Source organism: Mandrillus leucophaeus, unplaced genomic scaffold (assembly GCF_000951045.1).
Source record: "Mandrillus leucophaeus isolate KB7577 unplaced genomic scaffold, Mleu.le_1.0 Scaffold317, whole genome shotgun sequence".
NCBI classification, from domain to species: Eukaryota; Metazoa; Chordata; class Mammalia; order Primates; family Cercopithecidae; genus Mandrillus; species Mandrillus leucophaeus.
This window is the reverse complement of record NW_012103332.1, coordinates 1,424,445-1,449,019: the sequence shown is the minus strand read 5'-3', so window position 1 is coordinate 1,449,019 and position 24,575 is coordinate 1,424,445. Positions and strand designations below refer to the sequence as shown.

Sequence of the window (24,575 nt, the reverse complement as noted above, 5' to 3'; positions counted from 1 at the left end):
GAAAGGCTATAATAAGGCTGAATGGAAACTCTCTCTCTCTCTCTCTGTCTCTCATACACACACACACACACACACACACACACACACACACACACACCAACACACACACACACCAACACACACACACATGTATATACTGCCTGGAACCTAGCATGAGCTTCTTAAAGGCTAATTCCCTTCCTTGTCGATGTCTTAACAGCTGAGGGTACCGGGTTGTTCAGCTGAGTGAGATGAACAACAAAAATGTCTCAGGGAGAGGTGGGCAGGAGAGTGGGGGCCTGGAAGTAAGGTTGGGAAGAGGAGGTTTCACTTACCTTTGTTGCCCTGCTGGAGGAGAATAATCTAGGACTCTCTGATAGTCCAAACTCATGATGAAATGACTCCTCGATCATCTGTCTATTCATTAGTCTATTCTACTTTAATAGATGCCTTCTATTCAAGTAGAAGGGAGATGGCTATTGAGAGTTTATCCGTAAGAATAATGGCTGGTGTCTATGTAATGTTCTGTAATTGACCAACCGTGTTCATGTTTTTCATCTTTTTTGATCTCCTCCTATAATGAAAGACTGTTTTTTTCATGTTCATTTTACAAATGCGGGCACTAATGCTCAGAAAGCTGGAGCGGGAAAGTAGTTAAAGGTGAAGACTGTGGAGTCAGACTGCCTGAGTGCTCTCACTTGCTTCCATTAATTTCATTAATTTATCTGTATAGGTTAGGTTTGCTGCATTGAAAAACCCGAAAACTTAAGCCATGATGGCACCGCTGCATTTTAACCTTGGCAACAGAGCGAAACCCTGTCTCTTAAAAACAAAACAAAATGAAACAAAACAAAAAACAAAATGTAGTGGCTTGAAATAATAACCATTTTACTGTGCTTTCACTTCGGTGGGTGGGCTGGGCTGTTCTGCTCTGGGCCAGCTCTGCCAATCTCTGTTGGGCCTTCTCATGTGTCTGTGATGGCTTCAGGTAGGTCAGTGACTGGATGACCTGGGATGGTCTCACGCCTGTGTTTGGGTGTTAGCAGGTGGCCTGGTCTCAGGGGCTGTCAGTGGGCCAGCTCATTTCTTGGCTTCCCACCCTGGGCCAGGGGGGCCTGGGTTGCCTCGCATAAAGTTCGTGGGCTGCCAACAGCAGCCAAAAGAGAAAGTCCCAATGTGTAAGCACTTTGCATGCACATTTGCTGATGTCCCTTGATGTCCCTTTGGCCCAAGCAAGTCCCATAGACAGGTGCAGAATGAATGTCAGAGAGGACTGACTCCCCAAGGATGTGGATCCAGGGAGAGGATACAAATCAAGGACCACTGCAGCAACCACTAACCTCACAGTCTTGGCCTCTTTCCCACCTGGCATGGCAACTTAGTAGTAAGGCCTCCCTTGTTGGGTGATGTGAAAATTAAATGGGCCAGGCGCAGTGGCTTACACCTGTAATCCCAGCACTTTGGGAGGCCGAGGTGGGTGGATCACCTGAGGTCAGGAGTTTGCGAGCAGCCTGACCAGCATGGAGAAACCCTGTCTATACTGAAAATGCAAAACTAGCTGGGCATGGTGGCACATACCTGTAATCCTAGCTACTCGGGATGCTGAGGTGGGAGAATCACTTGAACCCAGGAGGTGGAGGTTGCAGTGAGCCGAGATCGCCCATTGCACTCCAGTCTGGGCAACAAGAGCAAAATTCTGTCTCAAAAATAAATAAATAATATTTATTATTTTTTACATCAATACAAACATGATACCAAATGGTGTTGGAAGCAAAATTCATGTACATAATAAAGTTAAAATAGGAGACTGTACTGCTACTTGGTGTTTGTGGAAGATTGCACTGGACGTGTCCCTGCCATGGCCTTCCCAGTGCTGTTGACATGCCCAGGGGCGCAAGGTCACGTCTTCTGAATTAGGAGTTCACTAGTGGACAAGCCCATGGCTGCTACTTTAGGAGAAGTCCAAGATCAGCAGGATCAATTGCTTCTGAGGGCTTCTGTGGACAATCTGTTCCAGGCCTCTCTTCCACCTTCAGGTGGTGGCCAGAAATCCTGGCATTTCCTGGCTAATCGTTGCATCAGTCCAGTCTCTGTCTCCTCATCACATGGCCTTCTCTCATGTCTGTGTCTGTGTCTTCACATGGCCTTCTTATAAGAATGAAAAGTATTGAATTTAAGGGCCATCCTACTCCAGTATGACCTCATCTTAACTTGATTACATCCGCAAAAACCCTATTTCCAAATAAGGCTACATTCACAAGTAACAGGATTTAGAGCCTCAGCATATCTTTTGGAAGGATACCATGCAACTCACTGTAAGAGGTGACACTGAATGGAGACTGGAAGGTTAAGAAGCTGTGGAGCTCTGAAAACAGAGAGTTCCAGACAAACAGAAGAGCAGAAGCCAACATCCTATGATCAGAATGAGCCTGGAGTGTTCAGTGAACTCCACATCCAGGACTCCTGGGGAGGAGAGTGGCAGAAGATGGGCTCAGAGGTCAGAAGAGTTTGCTCACGGGTAGGGATGCTTGGTACAGCATCATGGGCCTAGGATGACCAACCATCCTGGTTTGTCCAGGACTGAGGGGGTTTCTGGGTGGTACTAGGCAAACTGGGGTGAGCTGGTCACCCGATGGCGGACTTTTCACGCAGCCCACCTCCTCATTCACTGCTGCTTTAGCCACTAGTATCTCCCCTTCCGTGTCATCTCACAATGAACAAATAAGAACAATTCGTCACCATTTATTGACAGCTGAATCTAAGCTGCGCACTCTGCAAGGCATTTGACATGTGTTCCGTAGGTGCGTAGCACCATGTGAAGGAGATGCTACTGCCACCCTAGCTTTACAGAAGAGACAGAGAAGTTAGCTCCATGCCTCCGCCACTGACGACACTGCCTCTGTGCTACAGCTCCCTCATTTCCTTACTATGTTTTGTGAGATAATGATTATTATCCCCTTGTGGGGGAAGGAGCATCAGGATAAAGAACAGTTTTTGAAGTGTTATCAAGTGACCACACGAGAGCCCAGTGCCTTACATGCAGTCATTTTATTCTCATTACAGCAGAAATAGTCATCACTGTATTTTGCAAATAAGTGAGCTGAGAGTAAAAGAGATAAAGTGACTTGATCGAGATCCCCCTGTGAGGAAACCAGGGCTGTGGGACTTGAGTCCAGTGTAGCACAGTTTTCCCTCTATTGCCCTGCTTGCGAAGAATAATAGACTAAATTGTTTGGTGGCTAGCCAATTACTCCATGAGGCCATATGCTCCCAATATATGTGTTTTGGATAAAAGTTCAAGCATCATCTGGTCTATGTTGTGACAAATAATTTCCATCTCTTTGCTTCTTAAGCATGTTTGTTTTGAGTGGTAAACCAGAAACAGTATCCTGGGCTGAGAGGCAATGAATGAGATTCCCAGTTTGTAAATTGAGGTGTGCGTTCCCTTCACTAATTTTCGGGAAAGTCCTTCCTGAATGCTAGCAACTGGAGTGAACTCAGCTCAACTTGAAGCACATTGATTGGTGCCTAAACTGTGTTGGGAACTATACTAGAGACGTTGGAAAACCGAGGCAGGAAAGACATTTTTGATGCCCTCACAACCTGGTGAAAAATTAGATGGTAGTAATAGGTGCTAATAATGCTAATTTGTACAGTATTTTACAATGAATAAGTAACTGAGCATATCTCAACTCTCACAGAGATCCTCTGAAGCTAGGCTCAATACTTATCCCCATCTTGTGGAAGCTGAGAGAAGCTCACAACCGCACCCAAGTTCCCACAGCTTGTAAGTTGCAGGGATTTGACCCAAGAGGCCTTGTGACTCCAGATTATGCAGTCTGTGCTCTAAACAAGCAATGAATCTGCCTGGGATAAGTGCAGTGTAGTCATTTATAGGCCTATAAAGTGACTTAAGAATAGCCCTGCTCAGGTATGGGGGAAAGCAAGGTTTGTTTTTTTTAAGTTGACAAGTCCTTATATAATTTTTACTTACAGGCCCACTGTGTGTGCAGTAAGCACTTTGTAAAACATCTTTATAACTGTTAGTTTTTATTCGAAATACCTATCATAAGCCTCTGAACATGTAAATTTATCTCAAACATCATTAGATTATATGTGGATGACCTATTTTTATAAAATGAGTGTAATAGCATCTGCCATAACTGAGTCCCTTAATTTATGACAAGAGGCAATGTTAGCTGGCGGGAAAAGCTCAAGTTCTAAGATCAGAGGCCCACTGGGGCTCTATTGGGCAAAATAATTTTTTTAAGCATCTCTGGACATGACTTGGTGATTTAGGCAAGTTACTCAACTTCTCTGTGCCTCAGTTTACTCATCTTTAGAAGAGAAATAGTAACAGTATATTTAATTCAGAAGACTATTGTTAAAAGTAAATATGTTAATACATATAAATAGATGAGAAGGATTCCTGTTACTTGGTAGCCACTGTGTGTATTGGCTATTATCATTGTGACCACCATCACCACCATCACCATCATTGCCATCACTATCACCATCACCATCACCACCACCACCATCACTGTCACCACCATCACCACCATCACTATCATCACCATTACTACTACCACCACAATCACCATCATCATTGCTACAACCATCATCGCCATCAGCACCACCACCATCACCATCATTACCATCACCATCACCACCACCACTACCATCACTACCATCATCACCATCGCCATCATCATCACTATTGCTACCACCATCAACATTACCATCATTGTCATCACCACCATCACCATCATCACCATCATGACCATCATTACTGCCACCATTATCACTATCATCATCATCGCCACAACCATCATCACAATCATCACCACCACCATCACCATCATCACCATCATGACCATCACTACCACCACTACCATCACTACCTTACCACCACCACCATCACCGTCACCATCACCATCATCACCATCACTACCACCGCCACCATCACTACCATCATCATCACCATCACCATCACTATTGCTACCACCGTCAACATTACCATTATCATCATCACCACCATCATGACCATCATTACTACCACCATTATCACCATCATCATCATTGCTACAACCATCATCACAATCATCACCACCACCATCATCATCATCACCATCACTGCCACCACCACCATCACCATTACTACCATCACCACTACCATCATTATCACCATCATGACCATCACTACCACCACCACCATCACCATTACTACCATCACCACTACCATCATTATCATCACCATCATGGCCATCACTACCACTACCACCACCGTTATCACCATCACCATCATTATCACTGTCAATACCATCACCTCCACCAACACCATCAACTGTGTCCTGTCCTCTGAAATGCACCTCCAGTCATACTTTAGGGATTAAATTATAAAGTGCATGGGAAAGCTTTGGCAATTTGTGCAAAGTGCTGGGGAAGATGCTGTGGCTACAGTGTTATTTAACGTCCAGGGCAAAGCAGAGCCAAGAGAGGCACTGTAACCAGAGTGCGGCTCCGTCAGGAAGACACCTCTCTAACTGCTGCTATGCTTCTTCTACAGGCATCGCCCTCAGTGTGCTCCCCATGTACCTCAGTGAGATCTCACCCAAGGAGATCCGTGGCTCTCTGGGGCAGGTAACCGCCATCTTTATCTGAATTGGCGTGTTCACTGGGAGCTGCTGGGCCTGCCCGAGCTGCTGGGAAAGGTGAGTGTGGCTCCCTGGTCAACCGCATCTGCCCTCATCTCATGTTACCACTGCAGGAAGGAGCCTTTTCTCCAAAAGCTGGTCCCTGTATATTGCAATTCCTGGTGTTCAAGCCTCTTCCTTATTATTGGAGAAAAGTTGTGGAGTTCCTTTAATTTTTTTTAAGGACATAAAGAATACATAACAAATTGAAACCTTATAGAATGTTTAAGTGCACCCACCCAATAATTATCATTAATAGCTCAATTTGTGTTTGTTTAGGCATCTTCTGTGCTTTAAAAACGTATATAAACATATATAGTTTATTGTGGTTTTGATGGAATTATGCCATATGCATTGATCTACAACCTCATGTTTTCATTTAAGATATTTTGGGTATCTTTTCAAGATGTTAACTTAGCTCTACCTCATTCTTGAGTCTCTTTTTTCCTGAATAAATAAGTAATTAGAGTCTTCTGATTTTGGCTTGCTGTTTTGGGAGAAGGTGGGCCTGAATTTGAATCCCAGTTCAATGATCTACTCGCTGTGTGGCCTTGGCAGGGAGAAAAGAAACACTTCACTCAGGTTGAATGGGGTGGGGCAAAATCAAGGAGGGCTTTTCAGAAGAGGTGGCCTCTAAATGGACTCCTGAAGGGTAAGCAGGAGTTAGGCAGGTGATGATGGGGATTGGGAGAGCGGATATACCAGAGAAAGGAAACCAGTAAAGAAAAGGCTCAAGATGGGGCGCAGCCCTGTGAAAGAGCTCAGACAGCTTTGGGGCTGAGGAGAGAACAAGCATGGGAAGGGTGAGAGATGAAGGTCTGTTCACTGAGCCACCACAGAGTTCGCCCTGGGGGAATAGGAAGCCCTGGGCGGCACTGGAGCTGGAGGGTGACATGGCCAGATCAGTGTTAGAAGGTGGCTCTGGGGTGGAGGTGGTGGGTGTAGACTAGAGTGGGAAGGGTAGGGAGGAGAGAGGCAGAGGGCTGCTGCTATTGGTACACATGGTAAGGGAAGGATGCAGCTGCGACTGAGGTGGTGGACATGGGGATAAAGAGGAATGGGTGTGTTCAAGACCATGGTGGAAGCACAGGCCACTGGACTTGCTAGGATCCTTCCCAAGGGATGCTCACAGGGATGCAGGGGCGCTCCCTTCTCACTCACATAGACAGGGCAGGAGGGCGGGCAGAGATTAAACCACTAATGATGGTCGAATGCCCACTGCATGCCAGACTGTTCTAGGTATGAACAGTGCACAAACAGACAAACAGCTCCCTGTGGAGCTGAATTCTGGCAGCAGGGGGCAAACATAACAAATTTGCAAGTCCTAGAGCAGTTATGTAAAAGTCTCGTTTGTTACGCTGCTCAAATCCTAACAGCTACTTTGTGAGTAGCTCAGATTTGCAGCCTTGGACGCAAGCAGAGAGAGGTAAGGGACAGAGCTCTCGTGAACAAGGACGTATTGGTGCTGAAACCAGAACCTGGGTCTGTGTACTTTCAAAGCCACATATGGGGTGTGTCTCATACAGCCAAGGACGGATCACACTGGTGTTTCTGGGAATGTGCGAGCTCTGGAGAGAAGGGGCTAGTTCTGCCCACGGGGTCCTTTCTGTCCCAGCTGCTGAGCCTCACTGACTCTAGGGCCAGCTCCTTTCGCATTCAGTGGAAGGTTTTGTAAGTGGAGGAATCATTGCATTACATTTTTCAAACAAATTTTCAATGTTTTGAACATTTTTTATTGTAGTAAAATCCACATAAAATTTACCATTTTGACCATTCTTAAGTGTACTTTTCTGTGGTATTAAAAGTGACTTTTTATATTTCAGCCAGTCGAGGTCACCTCACAGGCATCTGCTTCTGATCTTTTATTATGACCATTCTGGGTTATTATGGCTGTAACTTTAGTTTCTTCTTTTGCAAAAACAGAAACAACTCACATTTTACATCTGCGGTTGTCGTGTGCGTGACGATTGCTATAATTAATAGCATGTGTTAGAAACAGTCTCTCTACCTAAGTGAGGTTCCAAACTAAAGAGACTCTTTTGCTTTTTGTTTTTCAAGATATTTTAAAATTCTCAAAATAACCACCTCGTGTTGACAATTAAAAACAAGATAACAGTCTCAGCTCCCTAAACAAAAATACATTTAAAAGTTAAGGAAGAGTGCTATTGTCCTTTAGGAGTAAAAAAGCAAACAAATATTTGCCTCAGTAGAGCTAAGCTTTTCTCTTTGGGGATCATTTCCAAATTCCTCTTTGTTTATAAATCAATATCAAGTTCTTTCCGCTGCTTGAGTCCTTAAGGTCTTTCTTCAACCTCTGTCTTCATCCTTTATTTATTCATTCACCACATTTGTTAAACATTGAGTTGATGCTGGAGCTGCAGCTTTGAGCACGTCAGGCACAGCCCACATCTTAATGTTGCTCAGACTGCAAGGACTGTGTGACCTTGGGCAGGTCAACTCACCTCTCTAACCAGTGTCGGCTTCAGTAGGAGGCATGGTTGCAAGTCCCAAATTCCCAAGCCCCACTGAAGCTTGACTTCCTCTGGGAAAACATCACTGGCAAATAGTGACTGTTCAGCATATCCCAGGACACCGTGCACCTGTGCCTCTCCCACACTGATTTCCGTTTCCTTTCGCATCTTGTCCTGCCAGTTGATGGCATCTTACTTGTATGCACGATAACCCAGAGGCGTCAAGTTTATCTAGTCATTCAACAAATGTTTAGAAAGCTCCTCTTGTGTGCCAGGTATTGGGTTGGCTGCTGGTGGTAGAGTGGTGAGGTCATCAGGCTAGCCCTGCCCTTGGGAGCTCACAGGAGGGTGATTGACCAGTGGCCACAGGTGATAGGAAAATAGGCACTGACCTCTGGTAGGGCATCGGGGGTGGTTTCCCTGCAGCAGTGACATCTAAACTCATGGCTTGAGGACGAGTAGGATTTATCTGGGCGGGACTGTAGGAAGAGAGAGGAAATGGGGGTGGGGCATTCCAGCAGAGGTAAGAGTATGGGGGAAGGCCCTGGCATTTGTTCAGAGGCAGAAAAACTCAGATGACAGGAGCGGGGAGAGGGAGAGGGAGAGAGAGAAGGAGGGGGACGGGGAGAGGGAGAGGGAGAGACAGAGGCCACTGGCAAGGCAGATCTGTGGGCAGGAGGGCCACACCTATGCTGTAAATGGGCACAGGGAAGGATGGGCAAGGTGAGGGGTTCCCTGGACCTGTGGCTGCTTGGGGGTCAAGGGCAGCCCCTACTGTTTCCATCATAGACACTGGCCTAGAGATGACAGATTTTCTGAGTTTCAAGAGATATTACAAATCCGGATTTGTCATATTTCATAATTTGTAAATATTGGAAACTGACCTTTAAAAAACAAAAAACCTCCCTCCTGTGGCCTGGGTCCAGCCTTAGGGCCACCTTTCACACACCTTGATGGGGAGTGTGTACCTGTGAAGGCTTATTTGTACCCCCAAAGCAGTGGGACATCATTGAGGACATGACGAGTGCTTCAAGAAGGCTTTTGGGCTGCAGCATGGAGAAAGGATTGGATCCCAGCCAGGACTGAAGGGGTTGACTGGTCCAGTTATGAAATGGGTCAGAGTAATGGCAGTGTGGATGGAGAGAGGCGGATGAGGTTGAGTGAGGCTAGTGGTGATGGGATGTGGTGTCCCAGAGAAGAGTCAAGAATAACTCCCAGGCGTCTGGCACATCAGCCAGTCAGAATGGTGGTACCAGATGCTAAGACAGGGAGCTGTGAAGGAGGAGGAGCAGCTCTGCAGGGGACAGGGTGACAAGTTCACTGACATGAACTGTGCATGTCACGTAGCAACTGGAAGGAAGAGCTGATTCGAGAACCTGGGTACCTAGATTCTGAGGCTGGGACACTCTCTCCCAGGGACAACAGGGCTCATGAACATGATGCCAGCCAAGGGGCACAGCTGCCCACGCCTACCTTCTGGCCTCGAGCCAGCCAAAAATTGTACCATTGGTCCCTATAGGCTGTCTCTTCCCATCAGATGGGAGTTTTCAGACAGTCTTGGCCCTGGCCAGGAAGATGGGTGAGGAACCCTGTAAATATCCTTTTGTTTTCAAATTTATGTTCTGGGAATGTGGATCTAGGGCTTCTGGTCTAGGAAAGAACATCAAATGGGAATTTTTTATTCACGTCTCTGGAAATTTGCAGTGTTCCAGCCAAGTGAAATTCACAGTTATTTCACTAAGCGTCAGAATTTCATTTTCACGATTTTAATCGTATTTCTCATTTACCTTCAAAGATTGAGACAACCAAGCTTTGAAAAAAGAGAGAGAAAAACTGGGCTTCAGTGCAGGCAATTGCTTTGAAACACAGAGGGTGAAGGAGGTTAGCAAGAAGGTAGCTATTTTATTTATTTTATGACTTCAACTTCTATTTTAAATTAAGAGAGTACATGTGCACACTTGTTTCCTGGGTATATTGAGAGATACTGAAGTTTGGGGTATAATTTATCCCATCACACAAGTACTGAACATACTACCCAATAATTTTCCAACTTTTGTCCCCTCTATTCCTCCCCTCCATCTATCCCATTGTCTCCAGTGTCTGGTGTTGCCATCTTTATGTCCATGAGTACCCATTGTTTAATTCCCACTTACAAGTGAGAACATGCAGTGTTTGGTTTTCTGTTCCTGTGTTATTTCACTTAGGATAATGGCCTCCAGCTCCATCCATGTTGCTGCAAACAACATGATTTTGCTTCTTCTCATAGCTGCATAGTATTCTATGATGTATGTGTATCACATTTTCTTTATCAAGTCCACCATCGATGGGCACTTAAGTTGATTTCATGTCTTTGCTGTTGCGAATAGTGGTGCCATGAACATACGAGTGCATCACTCTTTTTAGTAGAATAATTTATTTTCTTTTGGATATATACCCAATAATGGGATTGCTGGGTCAAATGGTAGTTCTGTTGTAAGTTCTTTGAGAAATTTCCATATTGTTTTCCATAGTGACTGAACTAATTTACATTCCCACCAACAGGGCATAAGTGTTTCCTTTTCTTTGCAGCCTCATTAGCATCTGTTGTTTTCTGACTCTTTAATCATAGCCCTTCTGACTGGTATGAGATGGTATCTCATTGTGGTTTGGATTGGCCTCTCTCTGATGATTAGTGATGTTGAGCATTTTTTAATATGTTTGTGGGCCATTTGTATGCTTTTTTTTGAGAAGTGTCTGTTCATGTCCTTTACCCATTTTTTAATGGGGTTATTTGTTTTTTGCTTCTTCAACTGTTTAAATTCCTTATAGATTATGGATTTTAGCCCTTAGTCAGATGATAGTTTACAATTATTTTGTCCCATTCCATAGGTTGTCTGTTTACTCCGTTGATAGTTTCTTGAATTGAAGAGCTCTACAGAAGCTCTTCAGTTTAATTAGATTCCACTTGTCAATTTTTGTTTTTGTTGCAATTTCTTCTGCAATTTTCTTTCCCAAGGTCAGTGTCCAGAATGGTATTTCCTAGGTTTTCTCGTAGGATTCTTTAAGTTTGAGGTCTTTCATTTAAATCTTTAATCCATCTTGAGTTAATTTTTGTATATGGTAAAAGGTAGGGGTCCAGTTACATTCTTCTGCATACGGCGAACCAACTATCCCAGCACCATTTATTGAATAGGAATTCCTTTCCCCATTGCTTATTTCTGTCAACTTTGCCGAAGATCAGATAGCTGTAGGTGTACGACTTTACTTCTGTCTTCTCCGTTCTGTTTCATTTGTCTATGTGTCTGTTTTTGTACCAGTACCATGCTCTTTTGGTTACTGTAGATTCATAGTATGGTTTGAGGTCAGATAATATGATGCCTCTGGCTTTTTTCTTTTTGCTTAGGATGGCTTTGGCTATTTGGGCTCTTTTTGGTTTTATATGAATTTTAGAATTTTTTTCTAGTTTGGTGGAAAACGATATTGGTAGCTTCATAGAAATAGTGTTGAATCTGTAGATTGCTTTGGGCAGTATCGCTATTTTAATAATATTGATTCTTCTAATCCATGAACATGGAATGTTTTTCCATTTGTGTCATCTGTGATTTCTTTCAGCAATGTTTTGTAGTTCTCTTTATACAAATCCTTCACCTCCTTGGTTAGATTATTTCCTTTTTTTTTTTTTTTTTGCAGCTATTATAAATGGGATCACATGCTTGATTTGGCTCTCAGCTTGAACATTATTGGTGTATAGAAATACTACTGATTTTTGTACATTGATTTTGTATCCTGAAACTTTCCTGAAATCCCCTGTCAGTTCCAGAAGACTTTTGGTGGAGCCTTTTCTAGATCATCAGCGAAGAAGAGAGATAGTTTGACTTCTTTTCCTATTTGAATGCCTTTTATTTCTTTGTCTTGCCTGATTGCTCTGGCTAGAACTTTATTGCTATGCTGAATAGGAGCGGTGAGAGTGGGCACCTTGTCTTGTTTCAGTTCTCAAGAGGAATGCTTCCAGCTTTTGCCTGTTCAGTATGATGTTGGCTGTGGGTTTGTAGTAGTTGGCTCTCATTATTTTGAGGTATGTTTGTTTAATGCTTAGTTTCTTGAGAGGTTTTATCATTAAGGCTTGTTGTTATCAACACCTTTTTCTGCGTCTGTTGTGGTGAATCACCTATATTGATTTGCATATGTTGAACTGACCTTGCATCCCAGGAAGGAAGGCTACTTGATCATGGTGAATTAAGTTTTTGATGTACTACTGGATTCAGTTTGCCGGTAATTTGTTAAGGATTTTTTCATATATGTTCATCAGGGATACTGGTCTGTGGTTTTCTGTTTTTATTGTATCTTTGCCAGGTTTTGATATTTGTGTTATGCTGATTTCGTAGAACAAGTTAGAGAGGAATCCCTCCTCAATTTTTTGAAATAGTTTCAGCAGGATTGGTACCAGCTCTTCCTCATACATCTAATAGAACTTGGCTGTGAATCCATCTTGTCAGGGCTTTTATTGGCTGGTAGGTTTTTTATTACTCTTTCAATTTCAGGTCTTGATACTGGTCTGTTCAGGGTTTCAATTTCTTCCTAATTGAATCTTGGGAAATTGTGTGTTTCCAGGAACTTATTCATTTCTTCTAGGTTTTCTAGTTTGTGTGTCTAGAAGTGTTCATAATAGTCTCTGAAAATCTTTTCTATTTCTGTGGAATCAGTTGTAATGTCACCTTTGTCATTTCTGATTGTGCCTATTTGGATCTTCTCTCTTTTTTTCTTTTTTAATCTAGCTATTGGTCTATTAATCTTTTTTATCCTTTCAAATAGCAAACTTTTGGTTTTGTTGATTCTTTGTATGGATTTTGGGTCTCAATTTTGTTCATTTCTGCTCTGATTTTATAGCTGTTTCTTTTGTTTGCTAACTTTGGAGTTGGTTTTTCTGCTTCCTCTAGGAGTGGTGTTAGATTATTAATATGAGATCTTTCTAACATTTTGAGGTAGGCATTTAACACTCTAAGCATTCTCCTTACCATTGCTTTTGCTGCATCTCAGAGATTTTGGTATGCTTTCACTTATTTCAGATAATTTTTTGATCTCTGCTTTAATTTCATTGTTTACCCAAAAGTCATTCAGGAGCAGGTCATTTAATTTCCATGTAATTGTGTGGTTTTGAGAGATCTTCTTGGTGTTGATTTCTAATTTTAGTCCACTGTGGTCTGAGAGTATGGTTGGTATGAGTTTAATTCTTTTGAATCTATTGAGACTTGCTTTATGGCTGAGCCTGTGGTAGATGAAGGTGGCTTTTAGAATAGGCTGCCAGAAGGCAAGAAAGGGAAATAAATGTAGGAATTAATGCTGGTTCCATGAATTTAATCAAAGATACATCATAAAACAACTGTCGTGATTGAACATTTACGTGACTCCAAATGATATATTTTTTTAAAACAAATCAATTAGCTATTTCTCTTGCAAAGATAAAGAAGAAATAGACTTAGATGAAAACCGTAGGCAAAAGTATGAGAAGAGAGATTAGGAATGATGTGAGACCATAAAGGAATGATTTTATACACTCAGAAGAACATTTATTTCAGATAAAATGATTAACTTTGAGCTCCCACTTTTCTTTCCCCTCAAGGAAAGAAATGTTCTAATAGTTGCAAATTTTTTCAATCTAAATAACAAGCAAAGAGGGAGACTTTCTGAAAGAAAATGATGTTTTTTCAGGAATAGCCATTGCAATTGGCATAGGTGTGCTATAGTAAACCATGTGCATATTCAGGGAGGTAAAAGAAGACAAAGGTTTTTAAAGAAAAAATGAGAAGAATTACATAATTGTTTTTGAGATAGTTATCTTTGAATAGATGTATCAATAACAAGGGTGGCATCAGTCCAAGGCTGGACAGTCAGTTGCTAGGCAGGTGTTCTCGCAGCAGTATTTTCTTATGTAAGGTTGTAGTGGCCTTTGTGCAAGGTTTTTGCAGAGTCTTTTGTGATAGTTTTTGTCAGCAGGCATTTGTATATGAGAATCTTCCTTTCATGACCTTGCCTAGCTTCATTTTTCAGGGGTTTGCTTTTATTTTTGCTTTTTAACATAGATGACTTTATTTTTATTCTGCCAACTTTCACATTTCCTTTTTTTGATCAAGATTTTAAAAAATATCACTGGTTAACCATTTTGTAGTTAGAATTTTTGTTTTTGTTTTTGTTTTTGTTTTTCTGAGACAGAGTTTCGCTGTTGTTGCCCAGACTGGAGTGCAATGGTGCGATCTCCGACTCACTACAACCTCCGCCTCCTGGGTCAAAGCAATTCTTCTGCCTCAGCCTCTTGAGCAGCTGGGATTACAGGCATGTGCCACCACACCCGGCTAATTTTGTAGTTTTAGTAGAGATGAGGTTTCTTCATGTTGGTCAGGGTGATCTCGAACTTCCAACCTCAGGTGATCCGCCCGCCTCGGCCTCCCAAAGTGCTGGGATTATAGGTGTGAGCCACTGCGCCCGGCTGTAGTGAGGTTTTGATTATCCCTAGGCGAGACAGCTGGGATAGACCTGTCTCACGTTGTTGGTTGGTCTCACGTTGGAGGGCATAATTGGAGTTAGTGTCTAAACTCTTTTAGCTACATTTGAGTAACAACAGCATTTGGAGGGAGTGGTTCTCAGGCTACATCTACCTAAAATCAAGTGTTAAGTTTTTGTCTATTCTGTAGGCATTTACTATTATCTCAAAGTGTTGGGCCAGCATTATTCTGTGAAGAGTTGTTCTGTAGAAATTTAACAAGTAACAGGTACAGGATTTAAAAGAAAAATACAAAGTAAAATTAATAGTAACATGATAATCTCAGCTTATATAGTAGTTGTGATCCATGAACTTAGGTTTAAAGGCAGCCAGTTAAATAAATTTAATAAATTTAATTAATTAAATGACCATGAGGAATTAGGTGAAACTTGTTGTAACCTGCAGTTTTTTGTTTTGCTTTTTTTTTTTTTTTTTTTTTTTTTAATTTTGTGTATTTGAGTCTTAACTCTTCTAGGGGAATTTATCGAAGTATAGCATGCAGTATTAGCAACAACATAGACCCTTTTTGTTTGTTTAACGCAGCTAGCTGGGTTCCAGGAACCCTGCACTGAGAACTCAAAACTGCTGCAAGCTATAAACTTTCCCCATCCAGACAGAAACTGTGGCTTTCAGGCCATGCCCCTCCTGGCCCACCCCAAAGCAGCGGTGTCCAGCTTCTGCACCTGTGACTACAGTACCCCCACTTGCCCCCTAGTTCTGGCCAAGGGAGTTCATCCCCACTTAAGATTCTGTCGTGAATCACAGTTGAGACCGTCTCTCAACCTGTGACTGTGGCCTGAGTTAGCTGGCTGACTTCTGCCAGGCTCCCTGTGAAGCAGAATTAGGAATGGCTTCCCTCCATTCCCACTGAAGCCTAGGAGTGCACACAAAGCGTGTTCAATGCTGCTCCTTCTCAACACTCCCCACCACTCAGCTCCAGTGCTGGGTGGGGCCACGGCCTTCCCCCCTGGCCTATATTGTCAGGTTCCCTAGTGGGAGTGTGTGTCACAGAGGCAGTCTCTCCTGCTGTCACACTCTGGGGACTCACAGTTTTCCACCTGGCTTGTGGTGTAGGCTGCTGCCCCCACTTCTTTCAAAGAGTCTGTGGTTTCTTTCAGTTTTCTGGTTAAATGTCTGTGGTGTTTCTTGGGAAAAAAATTATAACACGAGTCTCTACACACTATTTTGTCTTCCCAAGTATGAGAGGTGATATGGTTTGGCTTCGTCTCTGCCCAGATCTCATCTTGAATTGTAGCTCCCATAATTCCCATGTGTTGTGGGCGGGACCCAGTGGCAAATAATTGAATCATGGGGGCAGGATTTTCCCATACCGTTCTCATGATAGTGAATAAGTCTCATGAGATCTGATGGTTTTACAAAGGAGAGTTCCCCTGCACATGCTCTCTCTTGCCTGCCGCCATGTAAGACGTGGCTTCATCTTCTGCCATGATTGTGAAGCCTCCCCAGCCATGGGGAACTGTGAGTCTATTAAACCTCTTTTTTGTAAACTACCCAGTCTCAGGTATGTCTTTATCAGCAGCATGAAAATGGACTAATATAAGAGGCATACTAACAATGCCTCTAATCTACCATCTTGGGGGATAAAAAAAAAACCACATTGATCTTAAAGTTATTTGAAACTTGTATTTAAGAGTACTTGTCAAAGTCTTCTTGTAATGAATCTAATTGCAGATACCTTTAGAGAAAAATTTAAAATAACTGTAAATGACAAAAATTTAAAACAACCATAGTTGAAAATAGGATGGAAGTTCCCCATTACCAGAAATTTACAAGGAAATTTAGTTATTTTGTGGCATACAATATAATAACCAAAATTATGACTGATAACACATAGAAGATTTTAAGAGTTTTATTACCATTTTAGAATATTTATACCAATAACATATCCAAAAATGTAACTGAAAGATCTAGTATCACTTAGCATTTGCTATTTCCCATATAATTTACCAAATAAGCCTAATTATTTAATATCTCTACAAGATGAGAGAGAAGTCCTTTGAGTCTTTCTAAGGGCCTGATTGGAAAATCTCTAAGTTAACTTTACATCAAAAAGATTTAATTTAGCATTTTGATGCTGGGGAAGTCCATTAAAGATGCTAAAAGGTTTAAAATACCTGATCAAAACAGGATCACAGGGCACTATGTGATAGTCATTTATTTAATTAGAGTGATAATTATAGATCGTAAAAGCAATACAGAAAGTTATATAGATATTAAAAAAACTTCAACCCTTAAAGTCTCCATTTTTCAAAGTAATAAAAAAATTTAGTAAAGGCAACACAGGAAATTATCTTGATAAAATAGAAAACATTTGTTTCTTAGGCCAGCTACTAAAAAGGCAAAGAAAAACCTCCTTCTGTGTGATTGGTTCGCTTCATGGGAAGCCTATTCAGATAACCTGATGAAAAAGTACTTGTATTAATTCAGAATGTGTATCAAAGGCTGTGACTTTACACTGTGGAACATAAACAAGAAAAGTATTACCTTGAGCAGGGGGATATATGGCTCTTAATAAAAAGCATGGGAAATTCCCTGGTTACATGGAACTGTTTAGACACATTAAGAAAAGCTCGATCTCCTGACCTCGTGATCCACCCGCCTCTGCCTCCCAAAGTGCTGGGATTACAGGCTTGAGCCACCGCAAAAAACTAGCCGGGCGTGGTGGCGGGCGCCTGTAGTCTCAGCTACTTGGGAGGCTGAGGCAGGAGAATGGCGTGAACCCGGGAGGCGGAGCTTGCAGTGAGCCGAGATCACGCCACTGCACTCCAGCCTGGGAGCACAGCGAGACTCCGTCTCAAAAAAAAAAAAAAAGAAAGAAAAAAGGAAAGCTAAGTACAGAATCAGATTATATTGGGAAAAAAAACTTTGCTTTTCTAGGTCTTTGAGACAAACATTTTTAGTGTCAGGCCTCAATAGCTGTTAGAACCAGAGGAAAAAGTTATAGGAGCTAACGAAGAAGTTGAAGGAGAAAGTTAACATTTCAGTCAAGCAAAAAGATGTACCTTCTCAAGGGAGGAAAGTGAAAGAGCGGAAGGCAATGTAGTATGAACTGCACATCCTATGCTGTGAGACGCGTTAAAAGTTGAGCTTCTGAGATAGGACTCTGAGAAGCTTCTAGAGGAAAACTCTACCTTGAGAGATGAAGATACCATTTTTAAGAAGAAGATAGCATTTTAAACTAAAAACTAGTTAAATTAAACGGAGACTATAAACCAAACAAAAAAGTTACAGTTTAGAAAGTGGCTGGAAATTTTTAGAATTAAAAATCAAAACTTCTTGTAAATTTTACTAAAAGCAGATCATTACTTCAAGAAAACTTTGTTGCTTTAACATAAGGTACCAAATTTTTAGTTTTGTATTGGTGTATTTTTAATACCAAAACTCAAACCTTAGAAAGGCTTATAAATAATTCCCTTTAAAATGTAGTCAAGTTGATCACATACAAAATATCTTTTGTAAATTTATCCTTTTCAGACCTTTTACAACTTACACAGACTTTCATGACTTTCATGACATGCTTACAACTTTTGTTTTGTTCTATACTTTCTTATTTTTAAGTAACCAGTCACTTTATTTTACGAAAAAACATTTATCAGGCAAGGTTTTTAAATATAAAGTTATTTTCTTTTCTTAAATCTTTCTTACCAAAAATATATCTTTATACCCATAACTTTCTTTATATCTCTTTCTCCTATTTACTGGATTCTTTTTGTTTGTATTTTCTTTCTAAATCCGTATTTTGACACATCTTTTAGTAACCTTTTAATTTAAACAAAATTATTTTTAAATGAAGTAAATATTTTGTCTTATAATTTTTTAATTAAAAACAGTTCTTACTTTTTTGGTACATTTTATGTACAGAATTATATGTAGATATCAGGATGTTTAACTCTTATTAATATTCATTTTTAGTGAAAATGTAGAAAGAAATTTTAAACTATCACATACAAATATTTTATAGATGAAACCATTTTTTAGTTTTATAAACATGTTTTATCATAACATAATTTTAATGTATATTAATAGGCCCAGTGATATTTAGTCTTTTATAAAATTTAAGAAGCACATAATTTGGTTCATTCGTTTATAACTTTTTGTATTCTGATTATTTTGCAACCTGATATTGTGAATAAGTCATTAAAATTATTTGCTGTGATAATTTTACTAATTTATAATGATAATAATGAATTTTAAAAAACAATGTCAATTGTATTCAAACTAATGTATTCATTTAATACAATTTCAATCAAAAGTTCAATGACATTTTTGTTTGTGATGGAAAATGAGGAAAGAGGTCTAAAGTTCCACAAGAGAATAAACGAGTGAATGTTTCTGACATAGTTTTGAAAATGGACACTGGTGAGTACATTAAACATGTAATAAAGTGACAACAATTAAAACAATGCAGCATGGGCACAAGAACAGAAAGATCAAAGGCCCTAAGGGATGGCCAGAAGCAGAAATTCATTTCTATGTATGATTTTAATGTGTGCAAAAGGAAACCTCAAAAATCAACAGAGGAGAAAGGTTGTTTGGTTTAATGAATAGCTTAGGAAAAAATGGGAAAAGGGTAGGAAAAAAGACCAAAGCAATGCTTACATTACACCATAGTTTAATAATTATACTAGTTTCTATTTATGAGTTATAATTTGTTTCATTTTTCTTTTATTTGCTGGACATTTGGATTGTTTCCAGTGTTTGTTTGTTTATTTAGCGACACAGTCTCACTCCATCGCCAAGGCTGGAGTCTGGTGGCACGACCTTGGCTCACTGCTACCTCCGCCTCCCAGGTTCTAGCAATTCTCCTGCTTCAGCCTCTTGAGTAGCTGGGACTACAGGCGTGTGCCACCACACCTGGCTAATTTTTGTATTTTTAGTAGAGACAGAGTTTCACCATGTTGGCCAGGCTGGTCTCGAACTCCTGACCTCAGGTGATCCACCCGCCTCGGCCTCCCAAAGTGCTGGGATTACAGGTGTGAGCCACTGCACCCAGCCTCCAGTGTGTTTATTACTGAAAAAATGTGATTTGTAAACTTGAGATGAATAATCTTCTACATTAATCATTATTCAAATCTGTAATTATTCATGTAGTTTAGTGTTTCAAGAAATAGAAATAACAGGTTAAAGAGTATAAATTTATTTAAGGCTTTTGAACATATGAGCAATTTTTTTTCAGATAGTCTGCTTCAATTTCCATTCCCGCTGGCAGTGCACAAGGGCATTGGTCTCACTCTGCCCCTGTCATCCACAAGCATTTAAACAAGTCTTTGGTATTTGATAGGCAAAAATAATGGATGAGAATTTCTTATAGGTATATTGGTTTCCTGTTGATGCTGTAACAAATAACCACAGCAGAGACAGAAATGTAATTTCTCATATTTCATTAGTTGATAATCAAAGTATTAAAAGATCTCACTAGTAAAACCATCTTACCCTGGAGTCTTTTGGGGAAAAAAATGCTTTGAATATCTTTTATTTACTTTCTGAAAAATCTATTTTTATTTTCTTTTGAGTCGATGTTATTAATTTCTGTCTTTTCAATAAAGACACTTATTTCATGGAAACTTTCAAATTTGTTAGCATACAACTATATAAATTTACACCATTTAAAAACTCAAATGATTTTAAGAATCAAATGTAAAAACAGGTACCATAAACAACACACAAATGAATGCAGATTAATTCTTTAGAACAATGTTTCAATTGGGATTTTGGGATTTTGTAGATGGGATTTTGTTATCGTCATTCATTGCCAGTTTTGTTTGATTGCATAAAGAAAGGTAATCCATAAGTTTCTTCTTTGGGGAACATATGATAGTTTATTCTGTGGTCGGTTTGTGATTACCTTTTGTTAATATTCCATGTTTGCTTAAGGATGGCCACTCTTTCATAGCAGTTAGCATTTTACAATGGTAAAAAACAGATCCAAAATTACAAAATGATTTTTATTATATCACAATAATTACGGTTAATCCATAAAATACAGAAAAATTTCCCATGAGATTAAAAAAGGGTGGTGATGTGTGATTCTATCAGAGAGAAATGAACTTCAAAGGGAAAGGCCCAAAACAGTCTCTGCAGGGCTGTGTAGTGGGCACCTGGGCCCTCGTGCCCGACTGCCTGGGTCTGCATCCCAGCTCCCCACACCTCTCACACACATACTTGCTGTGGGACTTTGGGCAAGTTGCTAACCTTTCTGAGTCTAATTTCTTACCTATACTATAGCATTAACAATGGTACCTCCTTCGTGGGGATTTTGTAAGGCTTAAGAAAGAGAATATATGTTCAGTACTTGGAACAGTGCCTGAAACTGGTGCCAAATTGATGTCAGTCATCACGGCATTTATTTCATGTGGCAGTACTTAGGAAAAATGTTATGAAATTTCTGTTTTGCAGATGAAAAGCTCAGTCTCTGAGGGGGGTGATAATTACTCCGAATGTCTGCAGCAGGCAGTGGGACTTGAGCTTCCTGGTTTTGCAGCCCATAATCTCTCTGCGGTAGGACCAACGTCCTGACTTGTTGATGGGGAGGCAAGAGGGCTGTCCCCAAAGCTTAGATTCTGGTATAGGAATTTGAGCAAAACAGTCCTTTTCAGCCTCATATTTTTCTCATCCAGACCCTAAGTGTGTGAAAGCACCTGTTTTCTGTGAACTTTTTGACTTAGAACTCTCCGGACTTCATTCAAGCCCAGGAAGAGAAGAACTTTTGATTTTTATCAAGAATATTACAAGAAATGTACTCATCTATTTCAAAGTGATTTTAAGCCCCAGCCACCCAGCAACATCGTCCTTATCCTCCACTGACCTGTAAATCCTACCTTTTCTCTTTGAAAAGAAGATTCATTTCGGGGCGTGACCCAGGCATTTTCTGTAGCTGGAGAAAATGGGTTGGGTTGGGAGCAGTTGTACGATGCATTTCCTTTGAAGGGAAACAGGAGAAAAGAAGATTAGAGGTTGTCACCTTTGCATTCTTCCTGTTACCTCAGAGTCCCTCGCAGAGATTAATGCCCGAACTCCTTTAAATGACACCCAGAGCTCTCAAAACGTGTTCCCAGGACCAGCGGAATTGGCACCAGCTGGGAAGGCACTTGTTATAAATACAAATTCTCATCCCTGCCCTGGCCAATCCCTATTGAACCAAGATTCTGAAACCTACATGTATAATTTCAAACTCTTTTGTATACCCAGGTGCATCCAAAATTGGCTTTAATAAACATTCAGCAACTCTTTTGTAAGAATTCTCAAATGGCTTCCCCTCGATATTCATTGTTGACGCCCTGATTTCCCTCTGCAGGGTTTAGACCTCCCAGGATGGTGACATGCCAGGTTTGCATGACCTGGCTCCAGGCTCTTTCTCTCCACCCATCCACCCCTCCACCTCACAGAGCAGCTAAGCCCAATGGACAGCACATTGGAATTAACAAGCACATTGGGTGTTTGTTAAATGAGACTTCTCAGCCCCATTCCAGACCTCAAGATCTGAATCTTGAACCAGATGGTTCCCCCAGAATCTTCATTGTTTATCAGACTCCCTGGGTGTGATTCTTGCATACAGAAAAGGTAGAGGATCCCGCTATGGCCCCACATCCCATTTCGGGACCCCACAATGGGGGTCCCACCTCCTAGCCTCTGCCTTTGGCGTTTCTTCCTCCCGGCCTCCTTTTTCTACATTCCCTGACTATTGTCATCCTGCAAAACCCAGCAAGCAGGGGCCTCTTGAGAGGCCCTCTCTCCTGCCAGCTACTAGAATCAGCTATCCCCATCTCAGCCTCCCACAAACAGTACTCCTCTCTCATAGACTTGCTTTGTTCTACATAGTGGTCAGGTGGTCATCTGCGTGTCCACCTTTACCCAGGACCAAAGTCCAAGTTCTCATCTTTGTATCAACATAGAGCCGACCATAGGGTCTAGGGCATTGAGCTGCCCCCTCAATGTGGAGGGAAGCTACACATTTCCCTTGACTTGGAATTACGAAGAAGACCCTGATTAGTGAATTTTTTAATGGTTCTGATATGGCTTGGCTGTATCTTTACCCAAATCTCACCTTGCCTTGTAATAATCCCCACATGTCAAGGGCAGGACCAGGTGGAGATAATTGAATCATGGGGGTGATTTCCCCTGTACTGTTCTCGTGGTAGTGAATAAGCCTCATGAGATCTGATGGTTTTAGAAATGGGAGTTCTCCTGCACATGCTCTCTGGCCTGCCACCATTGCAAGATGTGACTTTGCTCCTTCTTTGCCTTCGGCCATGATTGTGAGATCTCCCCAGCCATGTTAAACTGTGGGAGTCCGTTAAACCTCTTTCCTTTATAAATTACCCAATCTCAGGTATGCCTTTATTAGCAGTGTGAGAACAAACTAATACAACTTTCTTACTTCTGAGAACACAACAGACCTCCTGCTATGCCTACCTGTTATGATGCGTATATGGTCAAGACTCAGGCCACTGAGTACTCAGTGTTCTAAGACTTTGGGGTCACCTTTTCTGACCTCAAGTTCATTATCAGTAATATGAAGGGGTTTGTTTTTTTTTTTTTTTGGAGATGGAGTCTCGCTCTGTCGCCCAGGCTGGAGTGCAGTGGCCAAATCTCAGCTCAGTGCAAGCTCCGCCTCCCAGGTTCACGCCATTCTCCTGCCTCAGCCTCCCAAGTAGCTGGGACTACAGACGCCCACCACCTCGCCCGGCTAGTTTTTTGTATTTTTTAGTAGAGACGGGGTTTCACCGTGTTAGCCAGGATGGTCTCGATCTCCTGACTTCGTGATCCGCCCATCTCGGCCTCCCAAAGTGCTGGGATTACACGCTTGAGCCACCGCGCCCGGCCAGGGGTTTGTTAATGTAAGAGAAAAGTAGCTCCAAAGCTCCCGTTTGCTGGAGCATCTGATGTGATGGCCAGTGGTGATGGTGATGCATGCACTTGAGCCCCTGGGTCAGCTCAGCTGGTGTCTCCATCTGCAAACAAGCAAGGCTGAAAGGAGACAAAGATAAATTTAATAGTTCTTGAAGTCATGTCATCTGGAATTGTAAAGAAAGTCTTTGAAGCTTGTCTCAACTTTGTTGTCCAGTCTTCAAAATAGCCTCAGGGGAAACCATTAGTTCAGCTGCCCTTTGAGTAGGTGCCCTGGAGTGGGAGCTGGGAGAGAGAATTTCCCAAGCCCCACAGAGGTGACCCTGGAGGTGGGTGGCACAGCTACAGAGGAGGACTGGGTCCGTAGCCTTCTGGCTGCCGATCCCAGCCCTGTTGACTTCCCCATGCAGTGCCATTCTCTCTTGCAAAGAGATCCTGAGCTCCGCTGTTTCTCAGCTGCAGAGCTGGGTGCTGTGAATGTGCTATGTCATGCGTCTTTGCCACCATCTGGGGTGGGGCATGGCTACATTATATATGAGAAGACTGAGGCTCTGGGAGGTTGAACATCCTGCCAAGACGACCAGCACAATTCTCCGATCTTGGATTTGCCTGACTGTCTTGCACAAGTCTCTCAGCCTCTCTGAACTCCATTTTCCTTCTTTGGAGAATGGGATAATGATCCTTTGTTCAGACAGTTGAGGGAAAGATTAAGTGGGAAGAGGAAGAGGACCAAAATTTGCAAAGTATTTACCTTGTGCCAAGCAGTGGGCTTTACCCATGTCGTCTCACTTAATCCCCACCTCAACCTAGGGACTAGGTTATATTATCCCCATTTTATAGGTTAGAAGACGGAGACTCACAGTGGGAAGCCTTGCTCAGGGCTCTATGGCCAGTGATCCTGGAGCATGATTTGAACCTGAGTAGGCATTTTAAATGTGCTATGGTATGGGAGACCCGGCACAGGGCCTAGCACATAATGGTCCAGATGTCTGTTAGCTTCCTCTTTCCTTTCCTCTCTGTGAGGACTGAATATTAGTTCACCTCTCA

At 41.7% G+C, this 24,575-nt stretch overlaps 1 protein-coding gene across 1 annotated transcript in view; it reads left to right on the top strand.

The window, feature by feature from the left end:
• Positions 1 to 24,575, top strand: part of SLC2A9 (solute carrier family 2 (facilitated glucose transporter), member 9) — a 195,429-nt gene that overhangs the window by 37,027 nt on the left and 133,827 nt on the right. The window contains 2 exon segments of the mRNA XM_011987830.1: positions 5,546 to 5,656; positions 5,659 to 5,690. Coding sequence (XP_011843220.1) covers positions 5,546 to 5,656; positions 5,659 to 5,690 — 143 coding nt within the window.